Source organism: Musa acuminata, chromosome BXJ2-3, assembly GCF_036884655.1.
Source record: "Musa acuminata AAA Group cultivar baxijiao chromosome BXJ2-3, Cavendish_Baxijiao_AAA, whole genome shotgun sequence".
NCBI classification, from domain to species: Eukaryota; Viridiplantae; Streptophyta; class Magnoliopsida; order Zingiberales; family Musaceae; genus Musa; species Musa acuminata.
The window spans coordinates 37,991,870-38,017,740 of NC_088340.1; the positions used below are offsets into that span (position 1 = coordinate 37,991,870).

The window sequence follows — 25,871 nt, forward strand, 5'->3', positions numbered from 1 at the left end:
GCCTCAAACAAATACAAATACAAAAAAAAAGAAAAAGTTTAGCCTATTCAATAATGTCTGGGTTGGAATCTATTATTGGATATTTACCTAATAAAACTTGGAATGTTGCTTTTATCGATGGTTTAATAAGATCCGTTCCAATTACAACAACTATTAGCTACAGTGGTATTCTACCTCTTGTTTTTGTCCCAAACAAAAAAATTATAATAACTATTTTGTATTCACTAATTTTTATAGTAATAATCGTTAGATTTTGTGGTTCTATCTAATTGATAAGATATATTACAGATCTATCCTATCTAATTGATAAGATATATCATAGATCGATTAGATTATCAATTAATAAAAAAATCTAATTAAGATATATTTTTTAGAAGACGATGGAAAGAACTCTCCTAATTACTTATTATAGACCGTTATGTTTTAATGTTTCAATAGTTTGTTAGGCATATGCACATTATTTCTTTTTGTCTTTAATTTTTTATTTATTTAATATGATTTTTCTTCAAGAGTTAGATTCCGATTTCATTTTCTACGGAACTGTGGTCAGGTCAAGTAAATGCATTACAACTCTTTTCTTTGATCAGTCATCTCACTGCACTACAATTCTGCTTGAATGCTCTGAAGCATTTCCAATTGAGTTTAGATTTGGAAGTAAGATATCTCCATCCAAAGATGCAGATGGTTGCATCAAGTGCCTGAGGATACAGTGCACGTTCATGGGTCCTTCATTGATGAATTAATCATGTTTGGGACTGTAAGGCATATTATCGAACACCTACCGTGCAGTAAAACAACCAGCGATGCAATATACATTTCTTGATCATATTCACAATGATAAACTTCATTCTATTCAAGCAAAAAAAAAAAGGGTTCGAACGAGCTACAGATCGGTATCCGAAGTTGCGAGCCAAAGAGGCGATCTTCTCAGTGGAGAAGAAGAGCTAATGCGTACCTCCAGTTGGGCATTGAACTGCTCGTTGTTTGGCCTCAGCAATGCGGGCAGTGGGAAGGACGCGCCCTTCTCCTTGCATGACTGATGCCTCGGCCTTATCCTGTTCGCCAAGCTGAAGGAGAAGTACTGTGGGAAGTCCCTCAGCTCGCGGAGCTCCCGCCGCATCTCCGACACGAAAAATTGCGACTTGGGCCTCAGATTCTCCTCTATGCTGTAGCAGAAGAGCTGAGGAAACCTCCTGGCCATGGCCCGAGCGTCCCGATACGAGAAGCCGACCTCTTCCAGGAAGTCGAGCCTGGGGAGGAGCTTCTCCTCGACGCTGCAGGAGAGCAGCGAGGCATGCCGCGCGATGGGCGCGACGCCGAGCATCTGGAGGAAGTAGAGGGTGGGGCGGAGACGGCGGGCCACGTCGGAGACGAGGAGGCGGGGGCGGCGACCGATGACGCGTCGGAGATCGCGGCCCTGGACGCCGGCCTCGCGGAGGAGGAAGGCGACGGCGGCGGCGAGGTCGGCGGGGGCGGCGGTGAGGATCTCGGGGCACATGCCGCAGGCGCGGCGGATCTCGGGGGCGGCGTGGCCGAGGGAGCGGAGGAAGTCGACGGCGACGCGGAGGTCGGCGAGGGGAGCGGCAACGAGGGCCGGGTGGGCGGCGGCTGCGGCGAAGAGGTCGACGCCAAGGGCGTCGAGGAAGAGGAGCTTGTCGCGGAAGGAGGAGGAGGAAGAGGGGGCGGAATCGGGAGGCAGAAGGGGAAGAGTGGGGGATAATTTGGGGGGCTTTTCGGGAAGCGGGATGGGGGTATGCAGGGAAAGGCGAGCGGCTCTTGGACTGGAAAGCAGAGGGAGGCGGGGCTGCACAGGGGCATTCCGGGAAAGAAGGGTGGTGGGGATTTGGGGAACTTGGCGGAGGCCGCGGTAGGAGCAAAACGGGAAGACCTCTTCCATGGTCTCTCTCTCTCTCTCTCTCTCTCTCTCTACATGGTCTTGAGGCCTCTTTAGGGAACAAAAGCTTTCCTGGGGCGACAAACTTGGAACGAGAAGACGAGCGAAAGGATATAACTGCGAACTAGCGGCGGGAGTGGAGACACGTGGAGACAAACGAGTGGTCGATGTCTGCCACGCGACTTGAAGCCTCATCAAAAATGCTGACGTGGCTTCCGATTCAAATCACTCGGAAGTTGGCTTGACCGGACCGAAAGCGGACCGAGATTTCACGCAATTAGGCCCATTTGCCCTATTAATTTGAGGGGGGCTTTTTTGTTCTTTCAAAATCACAATATTTATGTTTTATTTCCTAATAAAGATTATCGGAATTGAAGTCAGTATCTTTTTCCCCCTCCCAATTTTAACAAAGCTCTATTATGAAGGGATAGCGATGGATTATATATAACATGTGGATTTTGACAGTGCCGTAACCAAGAAGATTAAAGATAGGGCGAATATTTCACACCAATCGCATCAAGACATGTGGATCTCAAATTCAGATGCCACCTAAGCATCGAATCTCGATAAATATTTTACGACCATATCCCAAAGATGACACGAACTGTCACGTCTGTGTTTGGAAGCCGATACCGACATCTCCTCCTTTCCGAAATGAATCTGCTAGGATCGATTTCATTGTTACTGGTTGACGACCAAAATGCAATAACATCTGGCAGAACGCATACAGGAGAAACACATGCATGCTTAGCATTCTGTAGCAGATTAATTTGAAGATGCTGTTTGATGGTGAGAGAAGAAGTTACCAGGATGACACAAGCAATTGCTGCCCTTTGGTTTCAGAAATATTCTGCTTACCAATTCGAGAATGGAAGCTTACAGCAGCACCTTCAATTGCATCCAAGCCTGTGGGTGCTCACAGCTGAGGCAGCAACAAGATGGATGATGGATGGAAAGGTGCTGGTGATGACAATAATAGATAACTTGGATTTTGCTTAAAATATCTGAAAAAGCTAATACATCAACCATAATGCAGTAGTAACAAGGTATAACAAATCAATTAACCACCATTCCTTGCACTTGGAGAAAGCTAGTCAAACTACAAAAGAAATTGAAGGACTTAGTTGTGTTTTTCTCATCCAAAAGAAGTACTCAAAGAAAGCTTGGCATCAAGTCCATGTTCTGCGGCACCTACTAAGTTCAACTGCTGCTTCAGTGTTTTAATTGGGTCTCCTAATGTTAGTTTATGGTAAGATAAATGCAATGTTCATATTAAGGGAATGCACAAACTTTGATCACTAGATTTACAATGATCAGGTCATAACGAGAACGAGCACTGTAGCTTAAACAAGATTTACTAGCTCTTAGTTTGACTGGAGATATTGCACCCAAAAAGTTCGGACCTCAGCCTGTTGTGCTCAACTATTAAGCTTTACTGATCCATTCACTAAATGAAGCAAACCTATGCGATATAAGATGTAAGAAACTGCAAACAATGCTAAACTGATAGTTTCCTTGACAAGTATACTGAACAGGTATTACAGGGACATGTAGCGCTTTGCATTTGCAAGTCTTGTTTACAAAATTAACTTGTAAACAAAAACTATGATATCATGTCAGCATAGTGGTGTCGGTGAAGGAGAAGGAACACGTACAACAAAATGTACAAGAAAAAGAACAATGACTGTATACATATTACATAGCATGACATATAGTTAAAAGTTAAAAGAAACTCAAGCAGACAGTTTAGAGTAATTGTATCATTAAAATATTGCATGTTAAATAATGCCTATAAATAAATCATGAATGGGATTTTCAAACTGGCTTATATACGACGAAACAGCTTTCAGTGATAATCAAAGGACTAGCTTCATTAACATAAATTTGAAAGTTTGTCATGAGATACAGCATGCACAAAAAAGAAAAACATATAAACTAACAGCTTTCTATTTTTAATGCAACAACAAAATATGTATCCTTTATGGAATATTAGGAATACTCCTGATGAACTATTGCATATTCACCAAGCAAGAAATATGACAAGACTTGCTGCCAAATAACTTGTAAATTCCTTGGACATTAGTTGAGTATCTGCAGCCTATAGTTCTTGTTCACATTTTTTCACTCAAAGTATTTCCATCATCATGCACTGAATTGTTAATGCCTCGGCAATGCAACAACTGCTGTTTAAGGCTCTGCACAAGATCATGGAGTTGTTGAATGCTTTTTTCTTGCGATAGAATTATCTGCAAAAGAAAGAAATTTAACAAGTATGATAAGCTAGGTGCTAATATGAGGATTATGATTTTATGTTGCCCCTAATGTATCATCAGAGTACTGTATATTTTACTTCATCGAAGCTAAAGAACCAATAGCACGAAAAATAGGAAAGTCTTGGTTCATATGTTTATCTCGTGCAGGGGTTGTATTAGCATAAGAATGAATAAGAAAGAATGGAGGAGGACGGGAAAAAAGAAAGCAGCTCCTTTATTTTAGTTTTCCTCATTCTCCTCCCTCCCTCCTTCCCGACCATGAAAATTGGATTATTATTGTCATGTCAATCATCATGGGATCCAATCTGAGAAAACTGAGCCAAGAACTTGATCATAGATTCAAAATGCTTTAACCTAAGTTAATAGTAATGATCATTTATCCCTCAAACCAACACAATTATTCTCCCACTACTGATATGGGACAACTGGAGGCGTCACACAGTGAGTAATCCTTCATTGCAAAGCACAACTTAAAAATCAAGAAGGCCCACAGTTTGACACCCACTTCCAAGATAAAGAAAATCTAAGCAACGATGAAACCTGCACCGAAACAGAACAAGCTTATGCCATGTAAAGAGAAGATCACCTGATCAAGCACTCCTTTGATATTCCCTTATAACTGGATGATTTTGGCAAAATGGACGAATTGACAAGCTTTGAATAAGGAACAATATTCATATTGAAGGAAAAAAAGAATCAAGAAGCCAACAAAACAGCCTCAATCATAAGTTGGCTATGTTAAACATGGAAAAACAAGGAGAGAAAGATGAACAAATACATTCTTTATGAGTTAGAACAAGGGTCAGCCCATGGTACGATACACCCACAATTATCATGATTGTGTGAATTAACAAAACATGCAATTTTTTATGCTCAAAGGCGGCATAATTAAAAGCAAATTACTTTCCACAAAACCAACTGAGAAAGGTACTCCATTTAACACAAAATGATAGATGCTTACTTTCTCTTTAACAACCTCTTCACTGTCTAACATGCGTTGCTTCCTTCGCGACACCACAGGATTGGCTTCAGCTTCGGTGACAATTTGTTGCCTCTGCTCGAAGTGTGTTACCATGATCAGTAACCAAAATAGGAAAACGAGCAGGAGAGGTCTCGACAACATGGTAAACAACTGTCACAACTCCTGCAACCAAAAACGTACATCAATCATACGTCAACCAGGCTGTTCCTCTCACTGCAATCCTTAAATCACGAGGAGGGAAGCATCCAAACAAGCACGAAAACTAAAAGAAGACATTTGTCGAAGATGAGCAAGAAAAGGCGGCAACTTGCAGAGATGATTCTTCAGAGATGCTCGCAGTACACAAGACCGGTAGAAACTTCAGCAAAAACCTTGCTTTCGAGCAAAGATGACCATCGATCGATTTAGCGTCAAATCAAGGCGAATCACATCCCAAATTATCGATCAAGAAAACTAGTTAGGGAGTACCGAATCCAAGGAAGAACAACTCACGGAGAACCCCATGAGATATCCGGAATTAGGCCTTCGCTTCTGCTTCCTCGATCGACGATGAGATGAGGCTATCCGGCCCGGGCGTAAAGGCGGCGTCAGGCGACGAGGCTAGGGATCGTCCCGCAGGATCATGTGGGGAGTTTAGGCTTACGATTTGGTGTGGTCAAAGGCTGGCGCTGCTTCGCGTCCCACTTAAGCAACGACAGACCGGTGTGAGCCGACATCGTCAGTGGCGACTTAAGCCGCGTGCAAAGCGGCGGCGTGACGGCAACTACGCGGAGGCTTTTTGAAGTCCCTCCGACCCATCCATCTCAACCGTTCACTTGAGATTAGTGAATGGTGGGCCCCACCGTTTAGGTCTGTTGGACCAATGATGACCGTTCATCTGACCAGTCAACAATTTTAAAGCACAGAAGAAATATGAGCTTTCTTTTTCGGTTTAATGCACAGAGTCGCACAGAATACATCATTACATAACCACATGAGAGCAGCACAAACACATTCAAACATCTATGGCATCGTAGATTGACCACATGAGGAATGGAGTCAACTGCAGAGCAGAGTCACGGAACCATGAAACGAGAGACGCGCACGAGAGAAGACCACCAACACACGCTTCTTAATGCTTCCGCATGACCAGAGCAGACATGATGACCAACACCATGAAGAAGACGACGGCTATGAAGGACGCCACGACGGCTCCGCTGATGCTCTGGCAGAAGCCATCGAACCGCAGGCAGATGGCCACCCAGTTGGCCTTGGAGCTGCCGTTGTGAGCCAAGTACACGATGGCCGTCGCCGAAGAAGCCGCAGCGATCGTCAGCTCCATCATGACCTGTAATGTTAGGAAGAGATCCGTAATCTATCAAGAACAAAGGGATAGGTACTTGAGACGGTGATCAGCGACTCACTGTGTCGAGGACGAAGAGCAGAAGCCTTGGCCCGATCGCTTGGGGCCGAATCATGGCGGCTAGGGAGAAGGGGAGGGAGAGGACGAGGTAACCTGCTGCGATCGCATTCCCCACCACGAAGAACCTGCAGAAAGCAAGCCCATGCAAACCGGTTGAGATCATGGAAGTGGCCTTTCAGTAAAAGTGGGTAGATGTGTACTGACGTCAAGGCAGGGAGATCGGCGAAGTTGGCATGGAACTGGAAGAACTGAGTGAAGAAAGGGAGAGTCTCATCGGTGGTTCCCATCATGATGGCGGCGACGAGCGTAGCAGCTATCGCGCAGAGCCGTAGAAGGAAGTCGAAGCAGGCTACGCCTCTCTTGCACCCCCCACCAGCGGCCTTGGTCTTCCTGAGAAGGAAGGGGAAGCGTCGATCTTTAGGGGCGGCGGGGGCGGCGGCGGCAGCAGGAGGAGGTGCCGCGGGAGCCGGAGCAGCAGCAGGGGCTTTTCCTGTGGCATCGGAGTCATCGATGGTGATCGCGGTGGCGGAGGGGGCGGCTTCGCTGGTGCTCATGCTGGGAGCTGGATCGGGAAGAAGGGATCGGATGAGGCAGTGATGAAGCGTTGGGGTGGAGGAGAGAATATATACAGGTGAAGGAAGCTGGCGGCCGCCGAGACTGCAGTGGAGAAGGTGGGAACTCATTATTAATAGGAGCTTTGTGAAGTAAGTTGGAGGTGGTGGTGCAGCTCGAAGGAGCAGGAAGAGCCATTAGCTATCACCTAACCTGCATTCAAAGCTACAAATCAATTTTATTTACGTTCTCCCTGTTAATGTGGGAGAGAAGAATAATCCTTTGCATGGGTAGAGAGAGGTTTCACGTTTTACTGAACCAGTAAACGTCAAGCGACTTCACGTTTTTAGAACACTTTGGTTATTTACGTTCGTCGCATAATTTTCATACGACTTCCCTCTCATTATTATATTGGACAGCCATCTTAGACGTCGCAAATCTCGTTGAACCATATTGGCTCGAGAATGACAACTTCAAGTCAATGGTTAGAAATCTACTTAGTGACAAGCGCCCAAGCTTTGCTCTTCCAGATGGGTACCTCAACTTAATCGTTCCATCTCCAAATGAGGCAAATCTAACGGGAACAATCTCAATCTTCAAACTCACACCATCAACGAGACCATTGCATTCCTATAAAAACTTGATGCTGAAGCCGAACTCTCTTATTCTCCAATGCAACTTAAAAATCTCCGATGTCATTACAACAAGGTGAGAAAAACATAAAATTCTTTCATCAGGTTGCCGATCTCAAGCGTAAGAAAAATAAATTATTAATGGCTGAGGTTAGTTGTAATTTCATTCTCGAAACTGACAGCAGCAATTCCTTGGTACACATTTTCTGTACCAAAAAATTATATAAGCATGACTGACAATGTGAAGCAACAGGGGGCATATAATTAATTACTAATGCAGAGAAAAGCGCATGTCATTTCTTGATCAGTCTCCGAATGAAAAATGCTAATAAAGACTGAGTTTGCTTGTAAAGAAGAAAAATAGTTTAACTTACAAATAGTTAAGCAACTTTGTAACGAAGATGCTTCACCAAGTTTATGAGCTCCCCATAGCACTCACCCACTATTCAGCAACGCTACCTATCGCCAAGAGGGGCTCCCCAAATAATTCATTCCCACAAATGGGTTTCTGTCTACATACGAATTTACAAATCTGGTATGATTCATTTTTTTCCATTTTAGACATGCCATTGTTACAATCATCAACCTTCAGCCATGGCACTATCCCCGGCCCAGGTTCTTCTACCTTCCACAGAGGGAAGAGGGAGAGAGAGAGAGAGATTCAAAGCAGCTGCTCCGATCCTTCCAAAGAATGCTGCCATCTCACCTAATTAGCCTGTGTTATTCCGACATGACTGGAGAATTGACTTACAGGTACCCATAGACGCCAAATGTGGCCAAAATAGAACACAATGGATTCACATGTATTTTGCTTTGCAACGGCAAGTGCCGGCTTCCAGTGTAGTACCGCTCAAGCAAATCAAGATGCACCTTGCTCTCCACAATGTGTCTCAGCAATTACCATTTGCCTCACAGCTGGCATTGTTTGGGGTCAATGAGAGATTTGGGGTAACACCATTCATCTTTGTTTGCACCTGGTGATTCTGTTCTGGAACATTGCTTGTTTTGTGTTCAGAAAACCTCACCAAGATCTTGTCAGACAGTGGTGGTTGATCTTTCAGGGATTCTATGTGCCTGGTGGCCGGTACATCACCACGGCAATACCTATGCCACATATTTCTGTATGTAGACTCCAGTCCTTGTGTAAACTTTGCTCCATCACAAACTGGAGACTTCGACATAAGTTCTCGTAGTGTCATTCTTAGCTCCCCCAGAGCCGAGACATCAGAAGCCAGTTGTAATGCTAACTTAACATATTCCTCTTCTGTTTTGGCAACCAGGCGCCCCAAACCTGCATCAAATAATTTGAATCAGTCACTTAAATGGAAACAAATAGGTGATGAAAATAACATTGTGTATGAGATCAAGCCACAAAGTGCACATTCTCAGCATTCACCAAAATATAAAGATCATGTTCATGTTTGCAATAAACACGAAAATTATCCATGTGATCATGCATACCAACTTTAGTTAGAAGGCTGACACCGACATTATGAGCATGTACAGAACCTGCCATTGTGACACATGGAACCCCCATGTATAATGACTCGCATGTGGTAGTTGTTCCAGCATATGGAAATGTATCCAAGCTGCAATGGAAGGGAACATTCTTAAATCAATATCACGGTAATGCAACACCGACGAGTACAATTTCCAAAAAGTGAATAGTAGAATCCAGAAATTTGACTGCCCAAAGTTGAGTTTCGAATTTGATGACGTAAATTTAAACAGCAGAGTAATTTTTTGGGCCAAACTAGTTTCTAGTAGATGCAAGCAAATGCCACACACTTCCAATCTTAAACTACAATTAAGCAGGCATGATAAGCTACCAAGGTTCTTTTATAGCTTCACAATATAATAGTACAATAAAATCTCAACTAGTGTAAACTGAGCTAAGAACTTGAAATGACAAGTTAAACTACCACTTCAGCTTGACTGCGAGCTATGAAATACCAGATTATAGATTGCTTGCCATAAGGTATCTGATTTTCAAATAATTCTAAAATAGATGAAATGCTTTTAGGATGAAAACATTGTAGAAACTTTCTGAGAAAACTATGGAATTCTTAAATTTTGATATTTCAATTAGAGAATAAATGGATATGTTATTAGAGATATTTGCGTTTTTTATGCTAATTTAGGAAACAAATACTCATAAGATAAACACAAAATAAAGAAATAGCATACTAGAAAAAAATAACACTGACCATCGAACTTATAGATATCATAATGATAACATAACATAATTATCCATCAGGATAAAGGACCTAGTGAAAAGAATCTAGCAAATGAAAATCCAAACAGTAACATATCAATGTGAGGAGCAGTTCATGAATGAATTACATATGGATGCAGCCTCAAGCACCATTCTGCATGAAATATCCGTGAGGAACCATATATTTTATATTTACCTGATATCCATCAGGGAATATGCTTGCATATGGTCATGGTTAAAAAGAATAAGAGGCAATAAATCAACACGTAAAGATTCCAGCCCCATCTGCTCCAAGGTTGAAAGAAACCTCTGTCTTACACTATCGCAACAGAAGGGCTTACACTTGACAACAAGTCTGGAATTTGGAACCGCACAGAGTATAGTTGCCCAGACTCGCAATACATTTGGTGTTATCTGTTAAGTAAATCAGTGAAAGAAATTACATCATGCCTTCAAATTCATCAAACTAATAACTAATGAGATCAAAGTGAGGTACTACCTTGGCCAAATTATTAAAGCTTCCAAAAGTGATAAAGCCATTGGAAAGAGCTGGTGTTGGTGAAACAGGACCAGCTTCAGGAGAAGGAGTATAACAAAGAAAACATTCTGGCAGACGAACTAGTTCCTCAACGTTCCTGCCAAACAATCATGTCACTCATATAATAGATCAAACCATAAACAAAGAAGAAAAAAAAAGTTATCAATCTAAAATATGACATGAATATAAGGCCTACTTCTGCCTTGTATTTGGTGGATCAACTAATCCATCTGTCATTCGGTAGTCAATTGTAGGCAAACCAGTTGTATTTGGATAACCAATCCAAGTAACCTACAACAATATAGCAACATTTATGAGAAGACACTACATAGAATAGTTATTTCACAGTAAGTATAAAAATAAAACGTTACTTTTCCATAATAATACAATAATTCCTACTAGGTTGCAAGCATAACGTTGGAGAAGAGGAAGCCTGAAACATTCATGCGAAATTATTTTCTTAGATGATGGGCATGATCTTGAACTCTGTGATAAAAAAAAAAAAAAGCGAAGTCTTGAGCATACAAGTGATCACAATCAGGCGACTGACTGTTGTAGCAATTGGTGGGTGAAAGTGAGCATTTATCAGCTACAAGATGGCCCACGAAGGAACAAGATAGTAGTGTGACATAGCAAAGGATGAGAAATGCTTGTCAAAGTGAAACAAGTGGATGGAAATCACTATTAAACGGGATGGGAATAAAAGCAACATGTAGCCAACTCATTGATCAATTCATGATATTGCACTTAGCTTTAGAACTTGCAGCAACTTAAACGTATCCAAGCATCAAGTGCAATGTCAAAGGAATTGGTTAAATGTTCTATAATCATCACACTAAGAGTACAAATCACATAATAAATAATTAATCACAGCTAAAGAATTTTGAAATTCACAAATTTATTGCTGAAGTCTCTGAGCTCTATACAAGATATGACAAGCATCCAAATCATACCAAAGTGGAAAAAAAAGGCTTCCTTCCACAAAAATAGTTCCACTATATCCAAATCTACTTCTGCATCAAGCAGATCCATGATAAATGAACTTTGGAAGGTATCTGCCAAACCCAAGATCAGATTTTATGAACAGGTGAGATGTAGGTCGCAACCAAAGCTAAGCTATACACTAACGGGCCCTTTCTACCAGGACAAGTTTTAAGTACATTAGTTTGTAATCAACAAAAAAATATCAAAGGAAAACTACATAGCATATTTTATGCATTACTGGCAATTTAAAAATGTGTTTTGGCAATCATCTTTGGGTGGTTAACGATCAACTATGCAGAAGGTAAAATCCTAACATATTCCAAATAGATGCACGTGGACGATAAAGGCAAGAAATTCATAGTTAACTCTGAAGAAAATGAGAAAAAAGATAAAGCATGGAGAGGAATAGTAGCACAAGCAGAATACAGAATGATGGGATTAAGATTGATATTAGATGTATTACCATTATTACCAAATCAGGATTCAGAGTGATTAACAGCAAAAGTAGCATCACTGATATTACAAGTTGATCGTCATCCAACCAACAACTCCTACCCCAAACACCACCAGAAAAAACAGAATAAAAACAGAAAAGATGATAGAAAAAAGCACAAGATACTCAAGACATCTACATAACATGAAGAAAAATCAAAGGTTTAGGATACAAATAAAATAAACAACTATTACCTGGACAGGAGCAGGTCGACATGCCATCATCCCCAATTTATTGTTTGCAGTGTGACCAGTAAGCTCCACCAATATATCAATTTTATCATCTCTAACCATGCTAGCAACTTTCCTCTCATCAACACCATATATATCTCTCCATAGCCCACCCTTTTTCAGAACCCTATCTTTAAATTTAAGAGTCTTAGCATCTGCCTGAAAAATCATATCAACAAGCAAGTCAGAAAGACAATGGAAAAAAGGCCTACCCAGAAAGTAAAGAAGAGGACATTTGAGAAGAAGCTTGATGAGAAATGCACTTGCTTAACAACGTCAATCCTTTCTTGACAACTTAGGGTATGAGCTTTCAAATGTATGAATAAATACCACAATAGGAAAATAGCTCGATTAAACAAACATATATAAATAGAGAAACAGAAATCAAATAGGAAAGAAGAAAACTTACCTTCACAACAGCAGAGTACACAACCACCTTGTAATTTGCATAGTTATGGTGTGAAAGAGGTGCTTCAATGAAGTATGAAACAGAGTGGGTAAAATAATCAGGAGACACATATCCAACTACTAGTGGTCGCTCCATGTCTTTTGGATTATCCCAACTGGTGTATTGCGGATATAGATTCATAAAGCGCCGTCCCCATTCCCTAAGAAATGACTTCATTAAGAACCGCACCATGTTGAAGTATATGACAAAAATACAACTGACAGCAAGATTAATCTTGCTTCAGAAAAATAATGGCACTTGCATATTTTGAGATGACAGGAGCTATAGAGAAACATCAAGTATTTTGAGATGACAGGAGCTATGGAGAGTCAACAAGTAAACATGTATCAAACGTGTAGTATGTTAAAAGCAAACACAAAATATGTAAAAATAATAATAATAACATCCCGGCAGGTGACCTGGATGGATTCCCTCAGGACCAAATTACAAGTTGACTATTGAATAGGCATGTCAACATGCACCAGATGTAAATTGAATCATTCCAGAAGAACCAATTCCTGTGGCCTCGAGTAGGCTATAAAAGAGTGCACCATTTGTGAGCGATGTCATACTCACCTTCTTAAGGGTACCACAGCAGAGTGTACCCATGACCTGGATAGATACAGGCCATTGGTCCCATGATAGAAATGGCAGAGAGGGTGATCAAAGATTAGCAACTTGTCTATGTAGACATCTCATGGCACCAACCAAAGTTCATATAATATAGGCCCAAATATTATCAGTATAGATGGGAGGAGCGAGGGAAGAAAGTATCGGGAACGAGAAGAGTGGTGTTGAGAAAGGGGAAGCGAAAGGGGTGATGCATGTGAACCCAAACATAACAATGAAAAACAAAATTTTATGTGAACCAGTGGTATCAGAAAATATTGTGGGTCAGTGAGGAAAAGGAGGGGCAAAAGAACCCATTCACCATATAGAAAGAAGCCCAATAAGAAGCTCTTATGTTGGGTTAAAGTTCAGATGTGCACAGACAAGCAAGATAAAAATAGGTGAAAGGAATAAATGCTATCATTTGATAGCTCAATCAGTCATCAATTATATTAGAAAAGGATAAGAAAGAACGTCAAAGAGATACGGGTTTTATAACAATCATGAAAAAAGAGAAAACTCAACGCATACAAGATGCCTAATTTTTCCACTCTAATGAATTCTATCTCGACATGAACCAAAGGCAATTTTGTAATTGAGTTCAGAATAAGCAACTTTTCCATAATGTTCCTTCTCTTGTTCCCATTCTTTTTCTTTTTTGATGGGGAGACTAGCCATATATATTAGATATGATACATATAAAGTTATGATTAAAGGTTCATTTCAATAAATTTACTATCTGCCTTAAAATGATAATTTATGTTATCAATTTTTAAATTTTAGTTATTGTATATTTAAGGAGAACACATTTATTTGGTTATACATAAAGTTGCATTTTATCCCTTGTAACTATGTACCACAAACAATTTATAACCTTTTTTTCTAAATTTATCACCCAACATCATTTCACAACTTAGTGACTTTGACTTTTCAGTAGTTAATGTTGTTATTATAATACACATTGGAAGTACATGAAAAGCTTGAACTTCTTTAAGTATATAATTTTTCATGAGAATAGTTAAGCTACGTTAAAGAGGAGGAATTCCAACACCACCTTCATGTTAGAGAGGAGCTATGTTTTGAAGTATATAATTTACTTCAAAACCTCAATTATATGGTGCGGAAGAGATCCCATTTCACTTTCCAAATTCCAACCAAAAAAGTGATCGGAACCTGCAATAACAATGTCCCACTATATATTAAGTCACTGCCCCTTAATTAAATTAAAGCATTTTAAACTTGCAACAATTCTTAAGAAATTAACAAAAATATAAAATCTCAATTATTAAATGATATATTTATTACCCCCAATAAAGCTAACTTGATATGCTTAACTAATAGAGACTATAAGATTCTTGTAGCACAAATCCTGACAACCCATTTCCTTTCCTAGCCAAAAATCTAGACAACATGCTTCCAGTCCTAGTTCAATGTTATCCTTTCCTCCAGGCTTTATGCAGATTTAATGCCATTTCTTGTTCCTCTTCCTTTGTAAGGACATTATTTGCAACCCATGTTCCTGAACCCATCTCCAGGTAAACCACTCTTGCTTCTTGGCATCTTCTCTTCCTTCAAATCTGCACTGACTGCACCCTTTCCTAATTATCCTCTAAACCTTTCTGCATTTCCAATAAGCCCACATCATCTTCCCTTTGGGACAATATGGCCCTGGAGATGAACAGAGATTCAACAAAACATGAGCCAAATCCAAAATCTACATGCCCAATCTGAATCACATTGGAGATAGCCTATTTTTAAGTTTACCAGAGGCACAATCTAGCATGAAATTTGACAAGGTCCGCATAAGTCGATAGAAGAACCAAGTGCCAAATCCTGGTCACATAAAGGTTGATCAGACAGGATTTCTCAAAAATATTCTAAACAGCACTTAGACATTGGCATCCCTACCCAGACTAATACTAAATCCTTTATATGAAATAACATGCAAAATAAATAGTGCAACTACTAGGAATGATGGATCATATTAGAAAAGTAAGATAAACAATATTGATAAACCAGCCTAACCAGCTTTGAGGAGACTTCCTTCTTGTACTCGTAACAAAATATGAAGATGCAAGAAGAAAGTTGAACCAGCAGAAAAACAAACGAGGACTTTGAAGTCAGGGAATTAACAATACCTATGAGCCTCAAAAAGTCTATCATCCAAACCCTCATCTATGTAGTTCATCGCAAGCAAACGATTCTGAAAAACATTAGTAAACAATAATTTCACAAAGGACTGATCACTGGTGACTAAAAACAATATAACTGGCAACAAAAATTAGTAAGTTATCAATGATGTACTAATTCACAACTGATAATGTTGACAATTTCAACAGCAAAGCCAACCACCAACTTCAAGTGATTAGTGGATATTCTCTGTTATAATGGATCATAACAAAAAAAATACAAGAAAATTAACATACTTGCCAAATAACTTTAAAAAATAATTTCAAATCAAGCCATGTGCCAATGTCATCCAAAATCCCAAAAATCTCTTATTACACTTAGTATTGAAACTCAAAAATGGTCAACAGTGGATGTCTTTTCCTGTTTTATATATATATATATACACACACACACACATATATACACACACATAAGAATGAGAAGTGATCCAAAATCATTCATGAAATGACGGTAGATCGCTTTGCAAAAGGGAAGTATCAATGAACTTCTATAAAATAAGATGGCTTCATGGCAATCAAGCAAACTGTCTAGATATTGAACACATGCATGCACGCAAGCACATGCAAGCACACACAGTTCTGAAACTTTGATCCAAGTGCCTGATTATTCAATAATTTGACAGAAAAATAGAAAGTGTTATGTTTTCCCGGTATGTTAACTTTCAGGCAAGCAACACGATGAAGTCATCTATATTCACTGAGGCTACGAAATAACTAGAGGATATCAAAGGAGAAAACTGTTATAAAAGGGTCAAATACATGATCCAATTCCACATAAGGCAAGATATGACTTTTCGACCAACCCAGCAACTGATCTTTGCCAATGGCATATGGATTCTCATATTGATGGTTTTCATGGCAAAACAGCTTTAATCCAATTAAAACACCAACAAAATTAAACATATCATACAATGTTGCTGAAATTAGTTTTGAAGATACCATGAGTTATTTATAACAGACCTGCCAAAGACCGCCGAATGGAGGTTCAAAATGGTGCCTAAAATGCATGGGACTAGAGCTTTGTATGATCATACTACTTTTATATAGGCTAAACCACTACGCATTAGAATATAATAAAGATGAGAGATTTTTAGATTGAAAAAAATTGTAGAGGATATAAAAAGCAATCAAGTGTTGCAACTAATAATATAAAATGAATTAATGATGGCATAAAATATTGTGGTTGGAGCCCTAGTTGTTCAGTGTTTCAAGCACCACTAAGATGCTTGAATGGTTTTAAGACCTTTTAAATATCATGACCTGGTATTTTATTCAAAGTTCAAACCATCATATTAATTGAATCAGTTCAGTACCAAAAGTGTCAAATCATTCCAGCGCAATGCCAGAATTCCTAGGCATGCAGCAAACCTAGTCTATTAGGAACCAGCATATATCAAGCTGTATGCCAGTTATGGATCAGATTGAAGATGATCAGCACACACACACACAAGCAAATGAGTCAAGTACTAAGCCTTAAATGAGGACAAAACAAAAGCTCCAACAACCAAGCATTTACACAGTGTACATGGCATAGTACATAATTGCTTAACTTGTTCAAGAGTGTAGCAACAAATAAAATCCATATAACTCATGCTGCCAATCCAAAATGCACAAATTGCTAAAAAGATCACCTTATACGACTAACACGAGCTAATCCAAGACATTAAACACCTGAATTGTCAGTTAAACTTGCATCCTTAAGTATATCAGAGATGCTAAAAGGATGTAGTAGTACCTGGCCCGCATTACGTGAATCAGGATCTATCTGGAGGCACCTCTCATATGCTTCAATCGCCAGAGAAATATTGCCCACATCTCTGTAAAGAACCCCTAAACAAGAAAGAATGTCAGAGATAACTACGTTAAATAATTTTTTTTTACAGTAACTATCAAAATATTTTATCAAGAAGCAGAAATGTGATACAATTGCAATCAATTGACATGTTTGCTTGCAACAAATCAATAGACAGAAACATATACCAATTTTAGATAATTTGGACCAACTAAAATAACTAATCTTAACAGAATGAATGAAAGACAATTATCTTTTATTTAATCAAACAAATAGTATAAGGGTATCAAGTGGTTTTTGACAGAACTTGTTCTCTTTGTCGAGAACACTGGGTTGAATGATTCGGATATGTGGAACAAAAAGATAGACGAGCAAAACCCTCAGGGTATCAAGTGAATTTTGATTGAACCTTTCAGGCCTTCTGACAAACTATTGAAAGAAAAGAAAAGAAAAAATAAAAAACCTATTTTATATTGAGGAAGCTTAAATTCCATGAACAGCAATCTTCATTGATAATTGTATGGGCATCATACCCCTTCCTACATTCCTAGCCAAGCCTATTTTGTGCCTCCAATCCTAGACCCAACTCTGATTTAAATTGACTTATGCCTCATTTGTTATGCTCCTTCTCGTGATCTTTCCTCTTTGCATTATCAACAAGGGCTACTCCAGGTCACTGCAATTTCAAGTAATTTGTGATTGTTCCTCAATGTATTCTTAACCAGGGCAACATCCAAGTTGCTGAAATTTCAAGCAATTCTTGTTTTACTTTTACTGGTAGCACCAATTTTCCCTGGCAATATTTTTTGTATACACAACACCAACTCTATGCATATAATTTAGACTGAGTACAAATGTTAATCCGTGAGCATCCTTGCACATGTCTCAACAAACTTGGTCACTAATCCAAGAGCACATAACAATAGATCATGAAAGTGAGAAACAAAATGCACCTTCCATAACATATATCATCATGCTCTACACTATAATATATTGATGAACATATGGCCAAGCCCTGCGATCCAAATTGAATAGTTAACTATGGCTGTAAAGAATATAATAACACAAATTTTGAATCAACTGTTACAAAATTCTCTTTTCAATCCCGCCAAAACTCCATATATATACTTTCCTTGATGTCCATAAAGATTACAGAAGCCCATATTGATAAGGCAAATTCAAATCACTCTCAAGTTTCTAGCTTCTTGAAAGGCCCAAAAGATTATAAACACATCACATAGAAAAAAATAAAAGTGGTAAATTAGCAACAAAAACTTAACATCAGAAAAAGATAAAAACAGAAGGGCCAAAAAAATTTTAAATAAGGCAAATTCAAATCACCCTCAAGTTTTAAATCCAAAAAAAACAACACATCACACTAAAAAAACCATGAGTGATAGCAACAAAAACTTTACATCAGAATATGAAAAAATGGGTGCACAAACAACCTAAGTTATTGTACGCTTCTGCATAAGTTGGATTTGCAATAATGGCTTTCTCAATCATGCTGGCAGCAGCATCCATTTTACCCTAAGCATATGAAAATAAATAAATAAATGTCACTATTAGAAAAATGATAATTTTACTAGTTCCACAAGAATATAAATTAATGAATGTACCTGAACAGTAAAAACCACACCAAGATTGTTTAGCGATTGGGAGAAGTTTGGTTTGATTGATAAGGCCATCTAGAACAAAATAATATCAAGCCAGTGATATGTCAATATAAGTCTCAATAAGTAGCACCACACCGTCACAGGAACATATCGAAGCACTAGATTTGCAAAGATTATGATACTGAACACACCTGATAACACTCCACAGCTTTGTCCAGATTATCCCTGTCCTTATAGATAACTCCTAAGTTGTTGCAAGCCTCCGCGCAATGAGGATTGAAGTGTAATGCAAGTTCATAAAACACAATTGCCTTCATAAATGATTTAGAGTTATAGCTTCAGCTTAAAGTAAGCTAAAGAATACAAAAACAACTGAGTCAAATTCTGAGCAAGCAAATGTAAGCTACAAGCACTAGTGAGTTGGCAGAAGAAAGAAGAGAGGTAGAACTATTTCCAAGGTGGTCCACACTTTGATAAATCCCTCTTCTGGCTTAAGCAGAATATCACATTGTTCTACAAGAGGCAAGTTACTGGAAAATTTTCAACTAACCATGTCAAACTTCAGCATTTCACCATATGCAACACCAAGATTATACATTGCATCAGCATAGTGCCAGTTGTAATATAAAGCTTTCTTGTAATATGCCACACCTTGGTTTATATCACCCTCAAGTTTTACCTGAAAATATATTGCATCAGACTGTTACGTCTCCCAAAAAAATTACAGAAGCAGTTGCAGTGCCTTATGTATTATTGTGCCAGAAAAAAATGATATCCACATCAGGGAAACCTCAAATTACATACTAACATATTGGAATCCCTAATGTAAAGAGACAATGTAACAAACCAAATATTTCAATAACTGATTAAGCAAATACCATTTAGGTCAGCACAAAATTGATTTAGCACAGTTGTAAAGGTATCGAGAAAGATATAAAATATTATACATCATTGTCTTGTCAGGTTGTTTATAAAATATGTCACATCTAGACAAAAACTTGGTCAGATCTTAAAACTTATCTGGCACTTATTGTCTTTATTTTACTGTTGCATGTCTTTCAGTCATGCAACTAATGTTTCCAGATTCTCATCCGTGTGTTGCGTCTTTCATGCAATTTATGTTTCCAAATTTTAAGCATTGTATTGCCCTTCTTTGTCAATTTTTCCTTCTTACAGAATTTATAGAGGGCAAACCTTTGAAATCAGCATAATTGCATGAACTTACCTGAGTATCAAGGTTCGAATTATGGAAAGATCAACAATTCATATCTTAAAACATTTTTAGCTTGTAGAACAAAGAAATACGTATAACAATTCCAAGCCATTAGATTTGGATACTGAGAAGTTAAAACAAAGAAAAGTTTCTATGAACTTTGAGAGAGTAAAGACAATCAGAACATGTGTAGGATCAGACTTAAGATGACAAAATAAACACCGACCTTTGTTCCAAGATCTGTCAAAGCTATTGCCATGTTATTCTTGGCAATCTCAAAGTTTGGAGACACGGTCAAGCACCTAATACGACAAAACAGCCAGCAGAATTATGCACCAGCAGGAACAAAGCTTGCATTAAGCAAGGAAAAAAAAAACTGCAAATGAAACAAAGGACAATAACTAGGAAACCCACCTTTCATAGCAAGCGATGGCAGCCTCCAGGTCGCCTCTGTTTTTATAAATGACTCCCATGTTGCAGTATGCTTCTGCATATAGAGGCCTCTCTACAACAGCCTTCTCATAGCAGCCAAGAGCCAAGTCATATTGCATCATCTCAGAGTACACAACTCCAAGGTTATAATATGCAGGCTACATTAAAAAAATTATATCATATTACCCAGAAACACCAACAAAGAACTAGCAAAAGCAAGTTACAACACAAACAATAACAGGGCATAAGAGTTATCATGACTTTACAGCATAGTGACCGTCCACTTTAAGAGCGTCAAAATACTTCTGAATTCCTTCATCTGTGTTACCAGCAAGTTTTAAGCTTGTTCCAAGATCTGTCAAAACAATAGCAAGGCACTCTGCAGCCAGTTTATATGAGGGATCTGCCTTTAGAGCCTTCTGATATGACTGCAACATACTTACTGTGTCAGACTCATTTGTTAGACAGGAGTCAGAAATATTGCAAATTATATAATCAAATTGTACCACGCGAAACTTAAAGATATGAGAAAATACAATGAAGTAACACAATGCAGTTTGCACTATATATCACCAGCAATGCAATTGCTGACATATTAAAATATTTATTAGTGGTGATACATCAACATAAAATACCATAATTAATATGCATCACTTCTCAGGCAGTTGACAAAGTGCATATGTATTAACTATCAGTAAAAATGAAAGTCCTGTCTAGTGTCATTCAACTATAATTTTTAAGAATAATTTCCATTCTTAGTTTTAGAGGCTACTTCTCATCCTTGGTTTATGTGGAATTTTATACTTGACTATATATTAGGCTAGGAAAAAAAGGAATCAAGTTCTGGATATGTACGTCTCTTATTAGGGGGTCAGAAATATTAGTGTACTTCTAGAAAATAATATAATATGGACTCATATGCTTACATGAAGGTGCACCTTTTAAAATATAATAAAAAAACTGCAATGCTGCAATGGGATTTATAAATAATTGATGAAAAAACAAAAAGAAAGGTCTTCATTTTCAAATGTTAAATAGGACCATCCACCTTTATCCTCACTGAAGTTATCAGGTGCAAAACCCTACCAAAGGAGTACAAATTGTTCCTATAGTCCAACCTGTATGTGCCTTTTCAACAATTAATTCAAAGCCTCTCCCATGTTAATTGAATCTCACAAAGATCATGCCGAAGCTTCTCTAATCCTTCTCCAACAATACTTTTAACATTTTCCTCCTGAACTACAGCTATAAAACCTCCAAACAACAATCCTTTGAGGCAAATCCTGATCAGTCACACTTACACAGGTCACCAATCTCACATCCACCATTGTCTTTCAACTGAACAAGACCTCACTCTTGCTCCTTCCAAATATACGAAAACAGTCCTAAAATGTTGCATCCAAATAACCGATGGCCAATCTCACAAAACACATTAAAAGCACCCTTGAGATAGCCTTAGCCTTGTCATAAGCTCAAAAAACATCATACCAGCCCAGCAGCCTATAACCTAAAAGAATACTTTTTCTGTGATCGTTTCATACATTTACTCAACCTTAAACATCAATTTGCAATGTTGAGCAAATCACTAAAACAAGAACTGAAAAGCTAACATGCACACAGATCCTAGATACGATATGTATCAGGTACATGTGTCACATAGAAAGCAGCAAGGTCCATCAAAAGTTCTTGAAGAATATGAAGGTGACAGAGATCAAAAAACAACTATGCATAGAGATCTATCCAAACGAATAAAGTGAAGGCAATTACAAACCTACACCTATAAAAACATAAGCTCTTAGACTTACATCTTCAAGTCTAAAGCATCTCAAAGCATCCCATGATCCCCACGCTTTATTAGTAAAAAGCTTAATCACCTATCCAACATTCTTCTTCAAGAAACCGTAAAACAAATCAATTTTACATCAACTATGTTTCTAAAATTGCAAAGCAAGCCTTTTATCACGAGATGCTCCTTGGTTGCACGGTAATCTACAATCCATATAGCAAAAGAAAGCACATTACCATCCCTGAATGTTTCTCTTTGTCACGAGTTGTTAAGTGTCATATGAATCACATAGCTCAATGCACACTTTAAGTGATACCTATAGAAAGTATTATGTCAAATGCATGAATTAAGTCTTATCATATAAATCATCAAACGTAAAAGCAGAAGTGACCAACGATATAAAAATAAATAAACACCAGCACTAGTGGTTTATGTTAAATCAGAAACAACTAAGCCCAGCAGTACAACTCAAAAATCTTCAGAAAAAAAGAAAAACCATCTACTTCTGGCACTAAAGCTATTTGTATATTAGCCAGCCAAAAAATAATAATTCAGACAAACATCAGCTAGCTACATGTCGTGTACCTCGGCAGCCTCCAACAGGTGACCTTCATCCTTATAAATAACTCCACAATGAGTGAGGGCACATGCATTCTGTGGATCAAGTCTAATTGATTCCACAAAACAAGCAAATGCTTGCCGTAAGTGATTCTGCATTTGGAGACAAATCCCCTTGCCTATAAGGGCTTCCACATTGGTGCTATCATTCTCGATGATACTTTCATACAAAACTTGAGCGTCTGCAAATTTGTTTCGTGACCTAAGGATGTTGGCATATGCGAGGCCATCTTTCCCCTCGAACTTCTTTTTGAGCAAGGGAACTTGGGACTGAACTGGGCACACATCCGAGATAGACCTGAATTCTTTTGGATTCTCATTCTCCAATTGCGTACTGTCCCTCTTTTTCCCATTACCAGTCTCCTCCGTCAGTGCCATCGGATGTGTTCCCAAATTTTGCTTCTGGAAGAAGTAAGAGAAGAAAAAGTGATAAATAAGCAAAATTGGCCTCTTCGAATATGGTTAAAGTTGAATTAATACTCGGAGCTTAGTCAATAGATAGATAGATAGATAGATAGATATATATATATATATATATATATATATATATATATATATATATATATAGAGAGAGAGAGAGAGAGAGAGAGAGAGAGAGAGAGAGGCAAAAACACACGTCTTGTACCATGATAAACACTGCAGGTTGCCAATGCACTCCACTAAATTAGTAATCAAGGACGCCGATGTTTCTAGCTTAATCAGAATGTAACAGCAAAAAAGATCAGAAATGACCGATAATACGTTGCATCGGAGATGGAAAGCAGTGACTTGATGCAAAACACCTAACAAGACGATGAATGATCCAAGAATCATAATCAACACTTCACCTTTACTGCAAGAAAATGCTAACCAACAAGACCCTACATCGATCACTTCAAGGGCAAAAGCCCGAGAAACGGAAACTAAAACATGCATCTCGATAAAGCCGCCGCAAAGAATCCACCCAGGGTTCAACAAGATCAATCGCACGCCAAGCTGGAGAGGGGAGTAAACGGAAACCTCACGGACTTCATCAGTTCCGGACACGATCCCGCTCGCGAACAAAAGCGTAATCCACACGGAAGAGGGGAAAGAGAAATACAAGGAAAAGAATAGCCACGGCAACACTGGATAGGCTAGGGCGGAGAACTAGGGTTTGGGCGCTTACATTGGAGGGCAGCGAGGCGAAGCGGTCGCTCGGACAAGGACGCCATGGGGGACGGCACGCTCGAGGGAGGAGGGTTTCGAGGCGCGAGGGGAGGGGGGAGAGGGCGGGGAAAAGGGGGAAGACGAGGGTTTTGGGACGGACGCGTGATAGAGAGAGAGAGAGAGAGAGAGAGGGAGAGAGAGAAAAGCCTCTCGCGCTCTCGCTCTTATTTTTCTCCTCCTCTTTTCCGCTCTCGCTTCCCCTCTTTTCGCTGCCTGCCGCGGCTGCTCTCCCCCAACTTTTCTGTTTTTGGCCTTTTATTGGGAAGATTAAAGTTGCATCGACGCACGCTCGTTAGGTCGCCCGCGAGAAGGCGCTCGTCCGGCCCCGACTTTGTTCACGACTTGAAACCGGCGAGCTTCCCCGACGCACATCGAGTGGAAGCGTGCGCCTGCCAAAGCTTCGGTCGTAACCGAAATCTGCACTCGAGTCGTGACAGAAGACGACTAAGCTGCCGCTGCCGCCTTTTCACATTCGTTTCCGAAACGCGAGTCTGCCATTTTCACACGCCCAGCGAGTCTTCTGTAGCGGATTATTGCAGCTATATAAACTAATCATACATGACGATTAAAAAGCTAATCGGAATTGCATATATGCTATTACAACATAATGATCACTTGCTTGTGTTACATTTATTTTTAGGGTATTTTTATTGATAATTATTTTTGTTATTTGTAATTTATTTAAATTTTTTTTATGTTGGTAAGATATCCTTCTATAAATAAAATTATATACTTTTAACTTGTCATTTAATTCTAATATACTCCTTTTTTTTTCTTTCCTTTTTTCTTTTTCGTCTTCTTTCTCTTCTTAGTTGAAGCATTTTTCATTATGAGTGATGCAAAATAAATAAATAAAAACAGATGATCAATTAAGACTATCTTAAAATAAATAAAAATTATTTTTTTATATTTTTAGATCAATTTAATATTTTTAAAGTTTATGCCAGAATATTTTCTATAATAGTTATGAATGTATAATCCTTTCTCAAAAAATATATTATATTTCTGAGAGCTATAGAAAATAAGGATATGATTGATAATTAAATATATTATTATGTAATGGTGTGAAATACTTATAGTATCAACTTATATTTAGTTTATATACTTTTCATTTCAAATCATTATATATATATATATATGATTATAAATATATAAATTAAAATATTATGATCCTCCACGTGTCACTGCCATTAACAATTATTCAGAAATCCCAAAAAAAACATAACTTCTAACCATAGTTGATATTAATTTGTTTGAGTCAGGAAGAATATTATAAATATCATAAATATGTATGATATGTGGTACATACCGATCGGACAACATACCGATACGTGGACCGTCAAGTACCAGACGAAACATGCTACGTGCTGTAGTGTAGCAGTACTACGATGCTACAATAAGAAGAAAATATATAAAACTAATCGGTACGCGGGTACCGTACGAGCCAACCTCAAAACATCGGTAGAGAATAGTATTATATACGTTGGTTTCAACCAACAATTCACTTGTTTTTTAGATCAAACAACAAAAAGTGTGTAATAATTTATCATAAAATGCCAATGTTTTTATAATCTTATCTGAATTGTGCCATTCAAGATTAAAAGTATTCATTTATTATTATCAGAATGATGAAACGATAATAATATTTATCTACACGTTTACTTTTTACTATCATATTTTATCGACTAATGGACCTAAGAGTTTTGTATGACTCATGCAAAACCATCAAAGTTTGTAACACTATATTATCGATAAATATATGATATATTAATTTTTTTTTACAAT

At 38.5% G+C, this 25,871-nt stretch overlaps 3 protein-coding genes across 3 annotated transcripts; all 3 read right to left on the reverse strand.

Moving 5' to 3' along the window:
* Positions 1-784: 784 nt before the first annotated feature.
* Positions 785-2,003, reverse strand: LOC135608072 (protein SEEDLING LETHAL 1, chloroplastic-like). Its single transcript, XM_065100508.1, has one exon. The coding sequence runs from the start codon at positions 1,895-1,897 to the stop codon at positions 884-886; it is 1,014 nt and encodes a 337-aa protein (XP_064956580.1). The 5' UTR covers positions 1,898-2,003; the 3' UTR covers positions 785-883.
* A 1,741-nt stretch (positions 2,004-3,744) lies between these two features.
* LOC135608073 (casparian strip membrane protein 1-like) lies at positions 3,745-7,156 on the reverse strand. Its single transcript, XM_065100509.1, has 5 exons — positions 6,756-7,156; positions 6,553-6,676; positions 5,642-6,476; positions 5,129-5,311; positions 3,745-4,140 (listed from the first exon to the last, which is right to left on the reverse strand). The coding sequence occupies exons 1-3, from the start codon at positions 7,103-7,105 to the stop codon at positions 6,261-6,263; spliced, it is 690 nt and encodes a 229-aa protein (XP_064956581.1). The 5' UTR covers positions 7,106-7,156; the 3' UTR covers positions 3,745-4,140; positions 5,129-5,311; positions 5,642-6,260.
* An 895-nt stretch (positions 7,157-8,051) lies between these two features.
* Positions 8,052-24,326, reverse strand: LOC135608075 (probable UDP-N-acetylglucosamine--peptide N-acetylglucosaminyltransferase SPINDLY). The gene is made up of 18 exons (XM_065100512.1): positions 24,046-24,326; positions 22,866-23,300; positions 20,761-20,922; positions 20,477-20,652; positions 20,289-20,364; positions 19,400-19,528; positions 19,041-19,160; positions 18,853-18,921; positions 18,682-18,763; positions 17,177-17,271; positions 15,391-15,455; positions 12,605-12,803; positions 12,160-12,354; positions 10,685-10,779; positions 10,450-10,585; positions 10,147-10,364; positions 9,197-9,324; positions 8,052-9,026 (listed from the first exon to the last, which is right to left on the reverse strand). The coding sequence occupies exons 2-18, from the start codon at positions 23,274-23,276 to the stop codon at positions 8,626-8,628; spliced, it is 2,757 nt and encodes a 918-aa protein (XP_064956584.1). The 5' UTR covers positions 23,277-23,300; positions 24,046-24,326; the 3' UTR covers positions 8,052-8,625.
* Positions 24,327-25,871: the final 1,545 nt, after the last annotated feature.

Excerpts from the sequence above, each read along its gene's own strand:
- LOC135608073 (XM_065100509.1), bottom strand. The coding sequence starts at position 7,105 with ATGAGCACCAGCGAAGCCGCCCCCTCCGCCACCGCGATCACCATCGAT. Across the intron at positions 6,677-6,755 it reads GCCGATCTCCCTGCCTTGAC|GTTCTTCGTGGTGGGGAATG; the intron begins GTCAGTACACAT and ends TGCTTTCTGCAG. Across the intron at positions 6,477-6,552 it reads TGCTCTTCGTCCTCGACACA|GTCATGATGGAGCTGACGAT; the intron begins GTGAGTCGCTGA and ends CTAACATTACAG.
- LOC135608072 (XM_065100508.1), bottom strand. The coding sequence starts at position 1,897 with ATGGAAGAGGTCTTCCCGTTTTGCTCCTACCGCGGCCTCCGCCAAGTT.
- LOC135608075 (XM_065100512.1), bottom strand. The coding sequence starts at position 23,276 with ATGGCACTGACGGAGGAGACTGGTAATGGGAAAAAGAGGGACAGTACG. Across the intron at positions 10,780-12,159 it reads GTCGACCTGCTCCTGTCCAG|GTTACTTGGATTGGTTATCC; the intron begins GTAATAGTTGTT and ends ATATTGTTGTAG. Across the intron at positions 9,027-9,196 it reads CAGCCTTCTAACTAAAGTTG|GTTTGGGGCGCCTGGTTGCC; the intron begins GTATGCATGATC and ends TATTTGATGCAG.